Source organism: Hoplias malabaricus, chromosome 6 (assembly GCF_029633855.1).
Source record: "Hoplias malabaricus isolate fHopMal1 chromosome 6, fHopMal1.hap1, whole genome shotgun sequence".
Taxonomy (NCBI): domain Eukaryota; kingdom Metazoa; phylum Chordata; class Actinopteri; order Characiformes; family Erythrinidae; genus Hoplias; species Hoplias malabaricus.
Window position 1 is genome coordinate 43,446,847 of NC_089805.1, and position 12,904 is coordinate 43,459,750.

General features: G+C 43.9%; 1 protein-coding gene across 1 annotated transcript in view; it reads right to left on the reverse strand.

The window, feature by feature from the left end:
* Positions 1-494: 494 nt before the first annotated feature.
* LOC136700224 (unconventional myosin-Id-like) overlaps positions 495-12,904 on the reverse strand; it is a 33,277-nt gene continuing 20,867 nt past the window's right edge. Inside the window, exon 6 of the mRNA XM_066675508.1 lies at positions 495-1,315. Within this exon, the coding sequence (XP_066531605.1) occupies positions 1,153-1,315 (163 nt within the window). The 3' untranslated portion in view covers positions 495-1,152. The remainder of the gene's footprint in view (positions 1,316-12,904) is intronic.

Here is a 12,904-nt window from a genome sequence, read left to right on the forward strand (position 1 = left end):
GTTATAATATTCAGATCATATCATCTCCAAAATGGTAGGCATTGTATGCTGTGGTTAGTACCAACCATTAGTTAATGTTTGTGATGCTATGGTTGACAAGTATATAAACACACACTAGACCCAAAACATTAAATGACCTCCATGTTCTACAGATATTGTCCATTTCATCAGCTACACTGACCGTATGTGGACTTTGTGGTCCTAATCATACCTGCTCTGTGGGGTTCCTGTGAAGTTCCTGAATAATGAAGGACAGGGTGAACGTGGGCTAATAAAGTAGGCGGAATAACAGCTGAAATATAGCCTACAATTGTAGAACTACAGAGTGAACCTGTGTGGTCAGTGAGGCTGATTAAACGGACAATGAATGTAGTCTATATTATGTATTATATAAATCTATATCTAATGTAAATCTTTATCTAATATTTGATGTATTTAATGTGGAACTGTAACTCAGGCATCAAAGAGAGCTGATTTTATTTTATAAAGCCTTTAATATTTAATTTCAAATCGCAATATACCAAGTAAGAACCGTGTAAATGTAGACAATATAATAATCATAAGGTCATGTTTTATAACTGAACACTTCATTATTTGGGTCTCTATATATATACAATACATTGCAGCATCTCAATATATACAACACACATATATCCCCTCTACTGTAATGTCTCGGCTGTCCTACAGGACAACAATACGGATGACGACCTGGATAATATCAAACAACATCACTGGTTACAAATCCATAAGCACAATGTCCATATAAAATAAAAATTCAATCAAATAAAATATGCAAAATATTAAAATAACTTCATGCTCCTTGTCAAAAGTAGAAAGTGCAATAAGCAATTCTTCTAATACTATTGTAAAGTGGCCCCAGGTCGTAATGATAACCAGTGATGGACAATTTCATACATTCACCCAGTCAGTCACTCACACTCACACACACACACACCTGTGAAAAATTTCACACACTGACCTAGACATACACACTCAGATTTACTGATGTAAACAGGTTTTACTCTTGTGGTCCAGTTAAGTTCTAGTGAGCTGGCTTTTTCACTGGTTGTCTGGCTTTACGCTGGTGGTCCTGGTTTACTCTGCTGGGCTGATTTTAATGTTATGGGCCGGCTTTACTCTGGTGATCTGGGTTCATGAAGGTGGGAGCAGTAACGTGAATCCTCCACGACTCTTCTTGAAGTCGGCCATGTTTTGTCCGGGTCTCGTTTCCACGGTGATGGTTTTGGGTTTCCCACTGATGTTCACCTGAAGACCCCTCGAGCAAACTTTCACTGGGAGATTGGTTTTCCTCACTCTGAAAAAAAAACAAAACAAAAGTAAAGACATGTAAACACATGAGCTCTGTTTTTTAATCATTTTAGCTTGGTTTTCTTTCTTCTTTGAGGTCGTTTTCTCCTTTTTTAATTAGTGCCTCCTTATTTCTCCACACTCGTTTTGTTTGCTTTCCTGTGTTTAACCTGGTCTTTGCGCTCTCACACGAACATGAATCCAGGACAGATACAGATGAGGGGGCGGGGCAATTCTAAAGTCTCTGCAATCTATATAAGAAGCAACACAAAATCAGAACGACTTATTTTATCCCATGTTTTCTGACTAAGCCCACAGTAAACTGACCGGGTGGTCTTGTTTTACAGTTTGTGGGTTGGTTAGCTCCAGATCCAAACATCAATGTGCATGGAATTGTTATGCCATGAGCTACACCATATCTATTTATCTGTGGCATCTCAGGGGACAACACATCTACTTAATATTCAGTTTGGGGCAGCGGGAAACAGCTGAAACAATCTCTATTAATGGCTGTGTTCAGGTAATAATGTAAAAATTTAATACGGGTGTATTTCCTTAGAGTGTTGTATGTGAAACCAGTATAACTGGTCAGGTGATTTCTTGTAAGTGCATTTCAATTTCCGAGGTTCTCTGAAGGCTGTGGTAACTGTGTGATACTCCAAATTCTCTACTTCACTCACCACATCTCAGAAATTTGCTCTTTCACAGCAGCAGCACCTGGCCTTTACTTTCATTTCCCCCACAGATCTATCCCCTGTGGTCTTTACTTCTGCTGCAGTGACTGCCTCTACTCTTCAGCGAAGGACTTGACGGCAAACCTTTGTGTGGTCAGATACTGATGGATGATTACATCTGAATCACAGACACCACCCCAACTCCTCTCAAGTATCAAGTATTGACTGCAGCTTCATCACTCCAGGGAACACAGTTCCACTTCTCCACAGACCTGGTAGGGGCTGAAGGGCTATAGCCCCTAGGAAACCAAGGTAAAACAAAGCCTTGACACCTCATACACTGAGAAGGGGTCCAGTCCTAATTCTTAATAGATAACTGAACTCTAGTCCAAGATTAGTCCAGAGAATACAGTTCCACTGTTCCGCAGCCCAGTGCTGATTTGCATAGATACACTTTAGCCCCTTTCAACCTGTTATTTAATGGCCATAACCCCCAAAGAGCAGATATGATTTGGGTGGTGGGTCATTCTCAGCGCTGCAGTGACACTGACTTGGTGGTGTGGTGGTGTGTGTTGCAACAGCAGTGCTGCAGAGACAGTAGCTCATCTGACGTTGCACAGTGTGTGTCGGTCGTCCTCTAGTCCTTCACCAGTGACACAGGACTCTGTCGGCTGGATGTTTTTGGTCGGTGGACTGTTCTCAGTCCAGACACTGAGGAGTTTAAAAACTCCAGCAGCACCGCTGTGTCTGATCCACTCTACACCAGCACAACACACACTAATACCCCACCACTACGTCAGTGTCACTGCAGCACTGAGAATGATCCACCATGGACTAATATGGACAAAAATCCATTTTTAAAACCTGGAGAGTGGAGCTAATAAAATGGACAACGTATATAGAAACATGGAGGTGATTTTAATATGAGGTCTAATTGGTGTATAATGGAATCACAAAATTTGCAGAAGCTGTAGTAGTGTAAGGGTATGTGGGAGTTTCTCTCTCTCTGTTTGAGAGTATTATGTAAGTGGTTCACATGCTGTAAAGTGGGGCTGAAATGTCCCATTTGAAGCAGGCAAAAATAATACGACATGTAGGACAGAGGAGGAGATATGGGACTTCAGGTGTCATCTCCTGTCCCTATTCCCTAATAGCACTTCTCTGTCAATTGTTCTCATCTTCCTCACTGTCTCATCAAACATACTGGTGAATACTTCTCTCCATCTGGACAGGAGCGGAGGGAATGGAAGGACGTTTAGGACAAAACCTTCTGGACAACTAAGCTGCCTCTCATTCACCAAACACAGCTGACAATTCCTTTTTCTGGTCTTCTTCTCCACCTCACAGCAGAAAAGTCAAACTCAGTGTCACTGACAACAGACAGAATCTGAAGGTGTTGGTCTAAAATGTTCTGGGATTGTTGATATCATGCCCATCTCATTAAATCTACTTGTCCACTTGAATAATTTCAGAAATGAGGTTGCAAAATGACAGGCAAAGAAAACCAGGCATCTCAAGCTCCTGCAAATTTTTGCAGGTTCCTTAATGATCCCCAGGTATTCCCAGGCCAGCTAGGAAGTACTATCCCTCCAGCAAGTCCTGGGTCCACACTGGGATGTCCTCCAAATGGCTGTGCCTGGTATACCTCCAGAGGAAGGTGTCCAGGAACCATACTTACCAGATGCCTGCACCACCTCAACTAACTCCTCTCCACATTAAGGAGCAATGGTTCTACTGCTATGCACTCAGCCGCAAACCGCTCTATGCCAGAGGCCTCTGTACGAAGAGGCCAGAGATGACACCTCCCAAGCCCACCTATGGAAGCAGTCTTGTCCAAGACTACCCCTAATCACCCTGTCAATGAATATCAGGAACAGCAGTGGAGACAAGGCACAGCCCTGACGGATTCCCATAGCCACACCGGACAAGCTTTACCTATTGCAGTGGATGCGATCACAACTCGAATTCTGTAAGTACAAAGACCCTACGGCTTACCTGAATGACCCTGAGTGGCACCCCATACTCACAGAGCACCTCTCACAGAATACCTCAGGGATTATGATCATCTGTGTTCTCCAGATTAAAAAAAAAAACATGTGGAGAGTGGGGTGGCAAACTCTTGTGCCCCCCTCAGTGATCTATCCCTTGATATCATTCTGACAAAATATTAAAAACTCCAGGAAATGTAGGGGGTGATATGTTCTCTGCTGTTTTATATACCTCCCCTTTCTCTGGTTCCTTTCTTTCCAACTCGATCAGCCATCGCCTCATATTCCCCTCTAGAAGGTGGGCCTGCAAATTGCTGTGCCAAGAGCTTAGTTCTGTAATTATGCTAACCCCCATTCTGCGACCTTCACAATACCTACTAAGACCTTCTCAGGATACTCCATGTTCTTTGCCTCTTGTCTCTCTCAGCTACCAGTTATGTCCCCATAGTCCCCCAATCATCCTTTTCTGATATCCCCAAAACCCCCAAACTCCTCACAACTACATCCTATACCACCACATCTTTCACCACCACATCCTTCTTAGTTACCCTACAAATATGTTTATCTCATAAACTACTATTAACCCTTTACAAGACTTACCTACCACCCTTACAACCCAGCAGCCTTATTACCCTCGCTCATATCTATGAACAACCAGCTATACGACCCCAGAGTCCCCCACTCATCACCCATGCCACCCTCTCACCCTTTTCAAATATCGATCCAAACTCAGCTAAGCTCCTAAAACTCCCCTCCAAATTCACCTTCCCCCCTCCAAACTCAGCTACCTCACTCCAAACCTATCACTCGAACTAAACCCCTCAGCAACTACCTACTCTTCCCCAGAATCCCCAACTCATCCTTCTAAAATACCCCCATTCACCTAGCTTAGTTACCCTGCAACAAGCAAACTTCTCCCTCTCAGATACCCCAATACCTCCTTCAATATTTAGCTACCCCATCCCCCAACTCACCCCTCTCTGATACCCCCCACCCCAAACAGCTGCTCCTGCTTCACAGGCCGAGGCCACGCCCTGCTCCCACAAACCCACTGACCTCCTTCAACACATCTATTTACATCTGACATCAATCGCTCCAGAACTAGTCGCCAGCTTGGCTTCGAGCAGGTCCCGCTCCCTCTCTCTGCACTTCAGAACATGTTTAAAACTTCTGGGACACTTCTCTTTACTCTGAAGCCAAGGGTCTGGGCACAGGGTCTGTGATACCCAGATCCAGCTTGATCTCTGGCTAATATTAGTTTGTGGCAGAGAGGCTGTTCTGAGATTAGTTGCTCGTGATGGAAGCCCCAGTGTAACTCCCGGTCCAGATTCTCTTGATTTATATTCTGACCCACTTTTCCTGGTTTGCAGGCTGATGGACTCTGTAGTTTTCAGCCAGTGAAAGTCCATGAAAGTCAGGCAGTAATTCTTAGCAGAAATGGGCCGCCAGTATAGATCCTTACCGGGTAGGAGCAGCTACACATGACATGCCATTGCACAGCAACCAAGCAAAACTTGGACTCTGTTTTTTTATCCATCCACATTCATTCTTTTTTTGTGTTCTACCAATTAAACTGATCAGCAGTATCTAGTACTCCAAAACCCAGCAGTCAGAGCTCTAACTTCCATCACTTGCATTGGCTTCCTGTTGAGTCTAGGGTTAAGTACAAACTTGCCCAATACTAAACGCCTCAAATGGACTAGAGGAGTGTATAACCCCTTCCCACTTTGGGAAACATTTACATGGGATATTGGAAAATTTCTGTGAGGATTTGATGAGCTTGAGAACCTTAGTGAGGTCAGGGACTGATGCTGGGTGATTGCTTCTAGATCACAAACACCACTTCAGCCCATCCCTCAGGCACTGGATGGTGCTCCATCACTCCAGAGAACACATTTCCGATGCTCCACAGACCAAATGGGATTTATACTGCTGTAGCTGAGTTTTTGCATTGCACATGATAAATGTAGGCTAATGTGGAGATGCTCCAGAGTGTTCCATTCTTTTTAAAGCATGTGTGTGTGTGTTTGTGTGCGCTCTGGTGCATCTGGTGTGTAACGGTGAGAAGTAGAAGCCATTTTTCTGGCCGCCTGACTCTGACAGAACATCTCAGCTCCTCCAGCGAAATCATGCCACAGTTAGACTTTGAGATGAGGCTCGTGAGTGCATCTGCCATCGAGTTTGTGTTTGTGTGTGCTGTTTACAGAAGTGTGGATTTTGTTGCACTACACGGTGGGTTTTATTTAAAACCCAACACGTGAAATCTTTGCTATTATGAAACTAGAGATGTAGATAAAGATTTTCTATGTAATGAATGATGTAAAAATTACTAAGAGATACACAGAGTCAAAGAGGTTCAGTCATGCACATGCAGCTTGTGTAATTTCCATTAACGTAAAGCTACACCTGCGCTTATGTCGGCCCTCGGACTGTGGAGCAGTGAAGGAGATAAGGAGGAAAGAGAAGAGAACTGAACAGAAGGAGGAATAAAAAGATGAAAAACAGAAAATAATAGAAAAGAATGGAGAAGAGAAGAAAAGAGAAGAGAAGAGGTAGAATGTCCTTGGGCTGTAGCGGCAGCTGTGATGAGCGTATGATTTTATTAATAACACAGACCCCTGTGACTCTTCCCCACGTCACTGTCCACGTTTCACCACCTACACACTTACACACTCATAAAACACTACACACACACACACACACACACACCACACACATGCATAAAACCTACACACAGATGACATGTTCATGGTCAATGGAGATAAATGGAAGTACATTCATTAAATGTGGCCGTATGTAAGACATTTTTCAGTCCCCAGATAAATGCCACGTCTTAGTCACCAGTGAACACACTCCATCTTCTGTCCTCTGATTCACAGCCATGACTCCCCCAGTCAAACACAGTGAGGAGCCAACCCCACGCTGAGAGGGCAATGAGCGCATGCTTCCTCCAAGACGTGTGAAGCACCTACTGCTTCCACACCACCACACAGCTCAACATGCTTGGAGTAGAGCACTAGCAGCCCTGATCTGTTATGTCAGCAGACAGACGAGAGCGAGGCCAGTCATGCCCTTTTGGACTCCCAGCCCCGGTTGTGGTTACCTTGGTAATGGCTGCACTGTTTTATATTCTCATGGCATTTAGCTCCAAAATTATTTGGTAAATGAGGAGCTTTATCTCTACTTCTAGTTCCATGGCTTGATCTAGTCAACCCCAGGGTTATACACATTTATAAACCCTGCTGTTCCACTGTGGTGTGCCACACAGCACTAAAGCGTTTATGTTCTCCTTCTCACTCTCAATCTAACCACAGCATAAACCCACATCAACGTAAAGAAGTGGGGAGCTGTGTGTTTAGCAGTAGATGCAGCACTACACTGAGCAGAGAGGACCAACAGGTACCATCATAAAAAACTCTGTCCCTCTCCACAGTAAAAACAAGACTATTAAAGGAGCAATTTTCAGGCAGGTGTTATGCACAATATTCTCAGAGCACACAATGGGGACGAAATGACGATGGGGACAAAATCAACCGCTTCAGAAAGTGGTGGAAGTATGTCACCAGTGTAGAGGTGCCTGTGTTCCTGGAATTATAGAAGTCAGGGTGTGCTCTCTTGAATATGTGTGTGTATGCAAGGGCGGGGGGGGGTGGGTGGACAACATTGTGATGACTGTAAGCCAGAGCAAATTTACAAAAAAGGCTACTTTCACACTGCAGCTAAAAGGAGCCCAAATCAGATTTTATTATTCTACTGTTCACACTGTTGATATAATTGGACCTATATGTAACTTCAGTCTGAACAGATCACGTTCCTAAACTGACCCACATGCACGAAAGGATGCTTCAGGCTCATTGACCAGAAGGAAAGGTCCATCTGTTTCACACAAAGCACTTTTTTAATTGAAGGAACCGGAGTGGTGTTTAACTGCAGCTCCATCACAAAATCACCCTTTTCTCCAAATGAGCTCTATGTTAAAAACATTAATTGATGGGGTTTTTTTCACTCTAAGCGCAAAAGCAGGTTCCAATATTTGTTTACAAAGCGAAAATGCTTTGACTGGGTCTTTTCCACGTCCTAAACACCTCAAATTAAAACAAAAAAGCTTTGAACCATAGTACAGAGATTATTCTCACCAGCCTGGGGTGACGTAAATGTCACAGAGTCTTATTGCCATGGATCAGATATAGATCTGATCTCAACTGCACATATGATCTGATTTTCGCACTTCCAGGTGTAGGACTTGACAAGGGATGAGCAAGGTGTGGAGAAAGAGAGTGGAAACAGATGCCTACACACGAGGAGGTAAAGAGTATAGTCTTGCAGACAGTGACAGGGATCAGAAAGAGCAGGACGTTACACTGATGGGCAAGGGTTAATCAATACCTGAAATACTGCAAAAATCGATGCATATTATACACATTTATTATAAAACTGATGTTCTTAGCTGCTGGAACATTCTAAAATGTAACGTTCAACAGCCACATGAGCAGCTGGGCTTCAGGCTGTAACTAAAAGGAATTATTATTCAAACTTGCAACTCCACCTTAAATAGTACATCAGTTTCCATATGGCTCCTGCACATGGAGATCAAAATGAGACAGTGACAACAGGAAGGGCTTTCCATCTCTTGTGCTTCTTTATTTATAAACCTTAATGAAGCCCTGGTTTGTATTTTCCATTCCACCTTAAATGGTGCGGCTGTTCTTTTCTGGCATCTGCACCATTTAAGGTGGAACAGGAAAATCTGAATAAAAACCTGGGAATAAGAAGCTGGTCTGCATTGTTATGTTACTGAAATTAAGGCAGATTTTTGCAGCTTCCCAACATAATGCCACAAGGAGATAACGCCAAGGTCTACCTTAAGTTGCTTAAATAAAGAACACATGAGCTAAAAGCTCTGCTTCCACTGACTGAGGGAAACAGGGCGCTGGACTCTTTAGCCTTCTGACTGGCCTCAGTGGGAGTGTGGATTGTTTAATGGGCAGGGTGTTGACAGTCAGCTCAGGCGTAAACTCGTGCTTGTGCTTGTTTTGGAGATAATTTTGTGCCGAATGTTTTACACAAATTAAAATCAAACAAAATTCAAATGAAAGCAAACGTTTATGTTGCAAATTCAAAACAGAATAAATGCATGATATATATATATATATATATTTAAAAATACTTCACTCTTTGCATGTATTTGATACATATTTTGGTTGTCATTGTAACAGTCTGAGCTCCTGTCAGATCAAAAATGCAAATGAAAATCTAATTACTGCAGAGTAATAAACAATCTTTTAAATAAATATATACTGCATTTATTATTTTTTCTATTTGTCATTCAGGGCACGTTTTGTTTCTGTTGTCACTCTGTGTCTGTGTAAGTTTCCTGATGTACGGACCGATAGAAATGCTCCAAAGTTATTTGAATAAAGTCTTTTACATTTTTTACTTTTTTATACAACTTCCACTGAAGGTTAAGGTTTCTTTTCCTGCTCCTGTAAAGTTACTTTTATGGAGATAAGCTTTTCAATTCCCTGAAGAAAATGCATATCTTTACTCAAAAAATGATTATTTATCTTCAGATTTGGTAAAACATAAAGCTTCTGACTTTCATTCTTAAGCCATCATCCCTCTCTCCTCTCCTCTCCCCTCCTCTCCTCTCTCTCTATAGTCATCATCCCTCACTTCTCTGCACCACTCTCCTCTCCTCTCTCTCTATAGTCATCATCCCTCACTTCTCTGCACCACTCTCCTCTCCTCTCCTCTCTCTCTATAGTCATCATCCCTCTCTCCTCTCCTCTCTCTCTATAGTCATCATCCCTCTCTCCTCTCCTCTCCCCTCCTCTCTCTCTATAGTCATCATCCCTCACTTCTCTGCACCACTCTCCTCTCCTCTCTCTCTATAGTCATCATCCCTCACTTCTCTGCACCACTCTCCTCTCCTCTCCTCTCTCTCTATAGTCATCATCCCTCTCTCCTCTCCTCTCCTCTCCTCTCTCTCTCTAGTCATCATCCCTCTCTCCTCTCCCCTCCTCTCCTCTCTCTCTATAGTCATCATCCCTCTCTCCTCTCCCCTCCTCTCCTCTCTCTCTATAGTCATCATACCTCACTTCTCTGCACCACTCTCCTCTCCTCTCCTCTCTCTCTCTAGTCATCATCCCTCTCTCCTCTCCCCTCCTCTCCTCTCTCTCTATAGTCATCATACCTCACTTCTCTGCACCACTCTCCTCTCCTCTCCTCTCTCTCTATAGTGATCATCCCTCTCTCCTCTCCTCTCCTCTCCTCTCTCTCTATAGTCATCATCCCTCTCTCCTCTCCTCTCCCCTCCTCTCCTCTCTCTCTATAGTGATCATCCCTCTCTCCTCTCCTCTCCTCTCCTCTCTCTCTATAGTCATCATCCCTCACTTCTCTGCACCACTCTCCTCTCCTCTCCTCTCTCTCTATAGTCATCATCCCTCTCTCCTCTCCTCTCCCCTCCTCTCTCTCTATAGTCATCATCCCTCACTTCTCTGCACCACTCTCCTCTCCTCTCTCTCTATAGTCATCATCCCTCACTTCTCTGCACCACTCTCCTCTCCTCTCCTCTCTCTCTATAGTCATCATCCCTCTCTCCTCTCCTCTCTCTCTATAGTCATCATCCCTCTCTCCTCTCCTCTCCCCTCCTCTCTCTCTATAGTCATCATCCCTCACTTCTCTGCACCACTCTCCTCTCCTCTCTCTCTATAGTCATCATCCCTCACTTCTCTGCACCACTCTCCTCTCCTCTCCTCTCTCTCTATAGTCATCATCCCTCTCTCCTCTCCTCTCCTCTCCTCTCTCTCTCTAGTCATCATCCCTCTCTCCTCTCCCCTCCTCTCCTCTCTCTCTATAGTCATCATCCCTCACTTCTCTGCACCACTCTCCTCTCCTCTCTCTCTATAGTCATCATCCCTCACTCTGAAGCCCTCATGCCCTAATGAAAGAATAATTAGGCCTCAGGGGATGACCTGCAAAAGTGCAGCTGTTAGGAACCGAAATAATCCTGAGAGAAAGAGAGAGAGAGAGAGAGAGAGAGAGAGAGAGAGAGAGAGAGAGAGAAAGTAAAGATGAATGAGTGAGTGATAGTGAGAGAGAGGAAGTGTGAGAGCAAAGGGAGAGGAAAGGGACAGGGTAAAGAAGAAAGATGAGATTGAGAAAGAAAAAGGAGAGAGCAAACAAAGGTAAACGAGAGAAGCACCGAAAGAAAGAAAGAGAGAGAGAGAGAGAGAGAGAGAGAGAGAAGGGAGAGAGAGCTACAGTGAGAATGAAAGTGTGAGAGAAGTGACAAGTACACAAAAAAGGAGAGAGACAGAGGAGAGAGGGAGCAACAGAGAGAGAAATAAAACTAATGAGATGATGGTGGAAAGCACAGCAGGAGAGGTGGAGAAAGAGTGATGATGCTCTGGGAAACAGATGTCACACTGTGCAGAGACTGTGTGTGAGTGTGTGTGTGTGTGAGAGAGAGAGAGAGAGAGAGAGAGAGAGAGAGAGAGGGTGACTTAAAGGAGGCCGTCCAATATGGAGTTAAACTATAGCTAATATAATAAAAGAAAATCTTAAAACCTAAGCAATAAAAACAATACTAAAATGAGTAATAAGAATATCTGTACTACAAGTGTCTTTACACTCACACACACACACACCACCACCACCACACTCACACACACACACACACACAGTTGCACAAACAAGCAAATGCACATCTCAGTGACCACACAGCTCTAGGACTTCTCTAAACACAGCAGAATTTGTAGTTAACCCCCCCCCCCCCCCCCCCCCCCACACACACACACACACACACCCACACACACACCAGCACCACACACACACACCAGCACCACACACACACACACACACACAAACAGTCGCACAAACAAGCAAATGCACACCTCAGTGACCACACAGCTCTAGGACTCTCTAAACACAGCAGAATTTGTGGTTAACCACCACCCCCCCTTCACACACACACACACACAAACACACACAGAGACACACATCTCACCCTTAGCCCAATCCTTATCATCTCTCTTGCAATCCTAATTAGCACTTCCTTAGCTGCCTGGCAACTACTGCCGGGGCAACAGCAGCATCTGTGTACCACTCAGGGAATGAGAGGGGGGCAATTTCACACAGCGTGAGTGTGTGTGTGTGTGTGTGTGTGTGTGTGTGTGTGTGTGTGTGTGTATGCTGATTTTATGCATTTTCCTGTTCCTGGTTACGTCTGATTCCTCCTCACTGAACAACTGAAAGGAGAGATTGTGTGTGTGTGTGTGTGGGGGGGGGGGGGGGGTCTGCGTCTGCAAATGTCCCAAAGAGAATCAATGTTCATCCATCCATCCATTCATCTCTCCATTCTTTTCTCTATTCATCCATCAATATTTTTAGTCATCCATTCCTTTCCTAGTATACATCCACCTGTATATAAACATTTATAAACACTAATGTGTCCATTCATATGTAACATTATATATTAATAAACCTTTTCACTGCTCAGATCATTCAGTCCAATAGTGGCCTTCAGGTTCCACAGAGCACTTATGAAAACAATAACTCCAGGCCTTGTTTATTGTTTGTTGTAAAACGCTAATGTCATATTTAATAATCACGTCTTCAGAGCATCTGCACATTAATGTGTGTATCTGGAGCCCACCAACCCACACACTGTGAAACAAGACCCCACCAGTCCATGGTTTGTTGTCTATGTCAGAATACATAGAATAAAATGAGCCGCTCAACCCGCCCCCTCACCGGAGCCTGTCCAATCACAGTGTTGGACCCGTGTTTACGTAAGAGCGCAAAGATGAGGTTAAGCGCAGAAAAACAGACACAACGACTGCAGAGAAATGAGATCACTGAGTAAAAACAGTGGAAATGAGAACAGAGAAGAAAGAGAACAGAGCGAAAACAGTTAAAAAGTAGAGCTTCTGC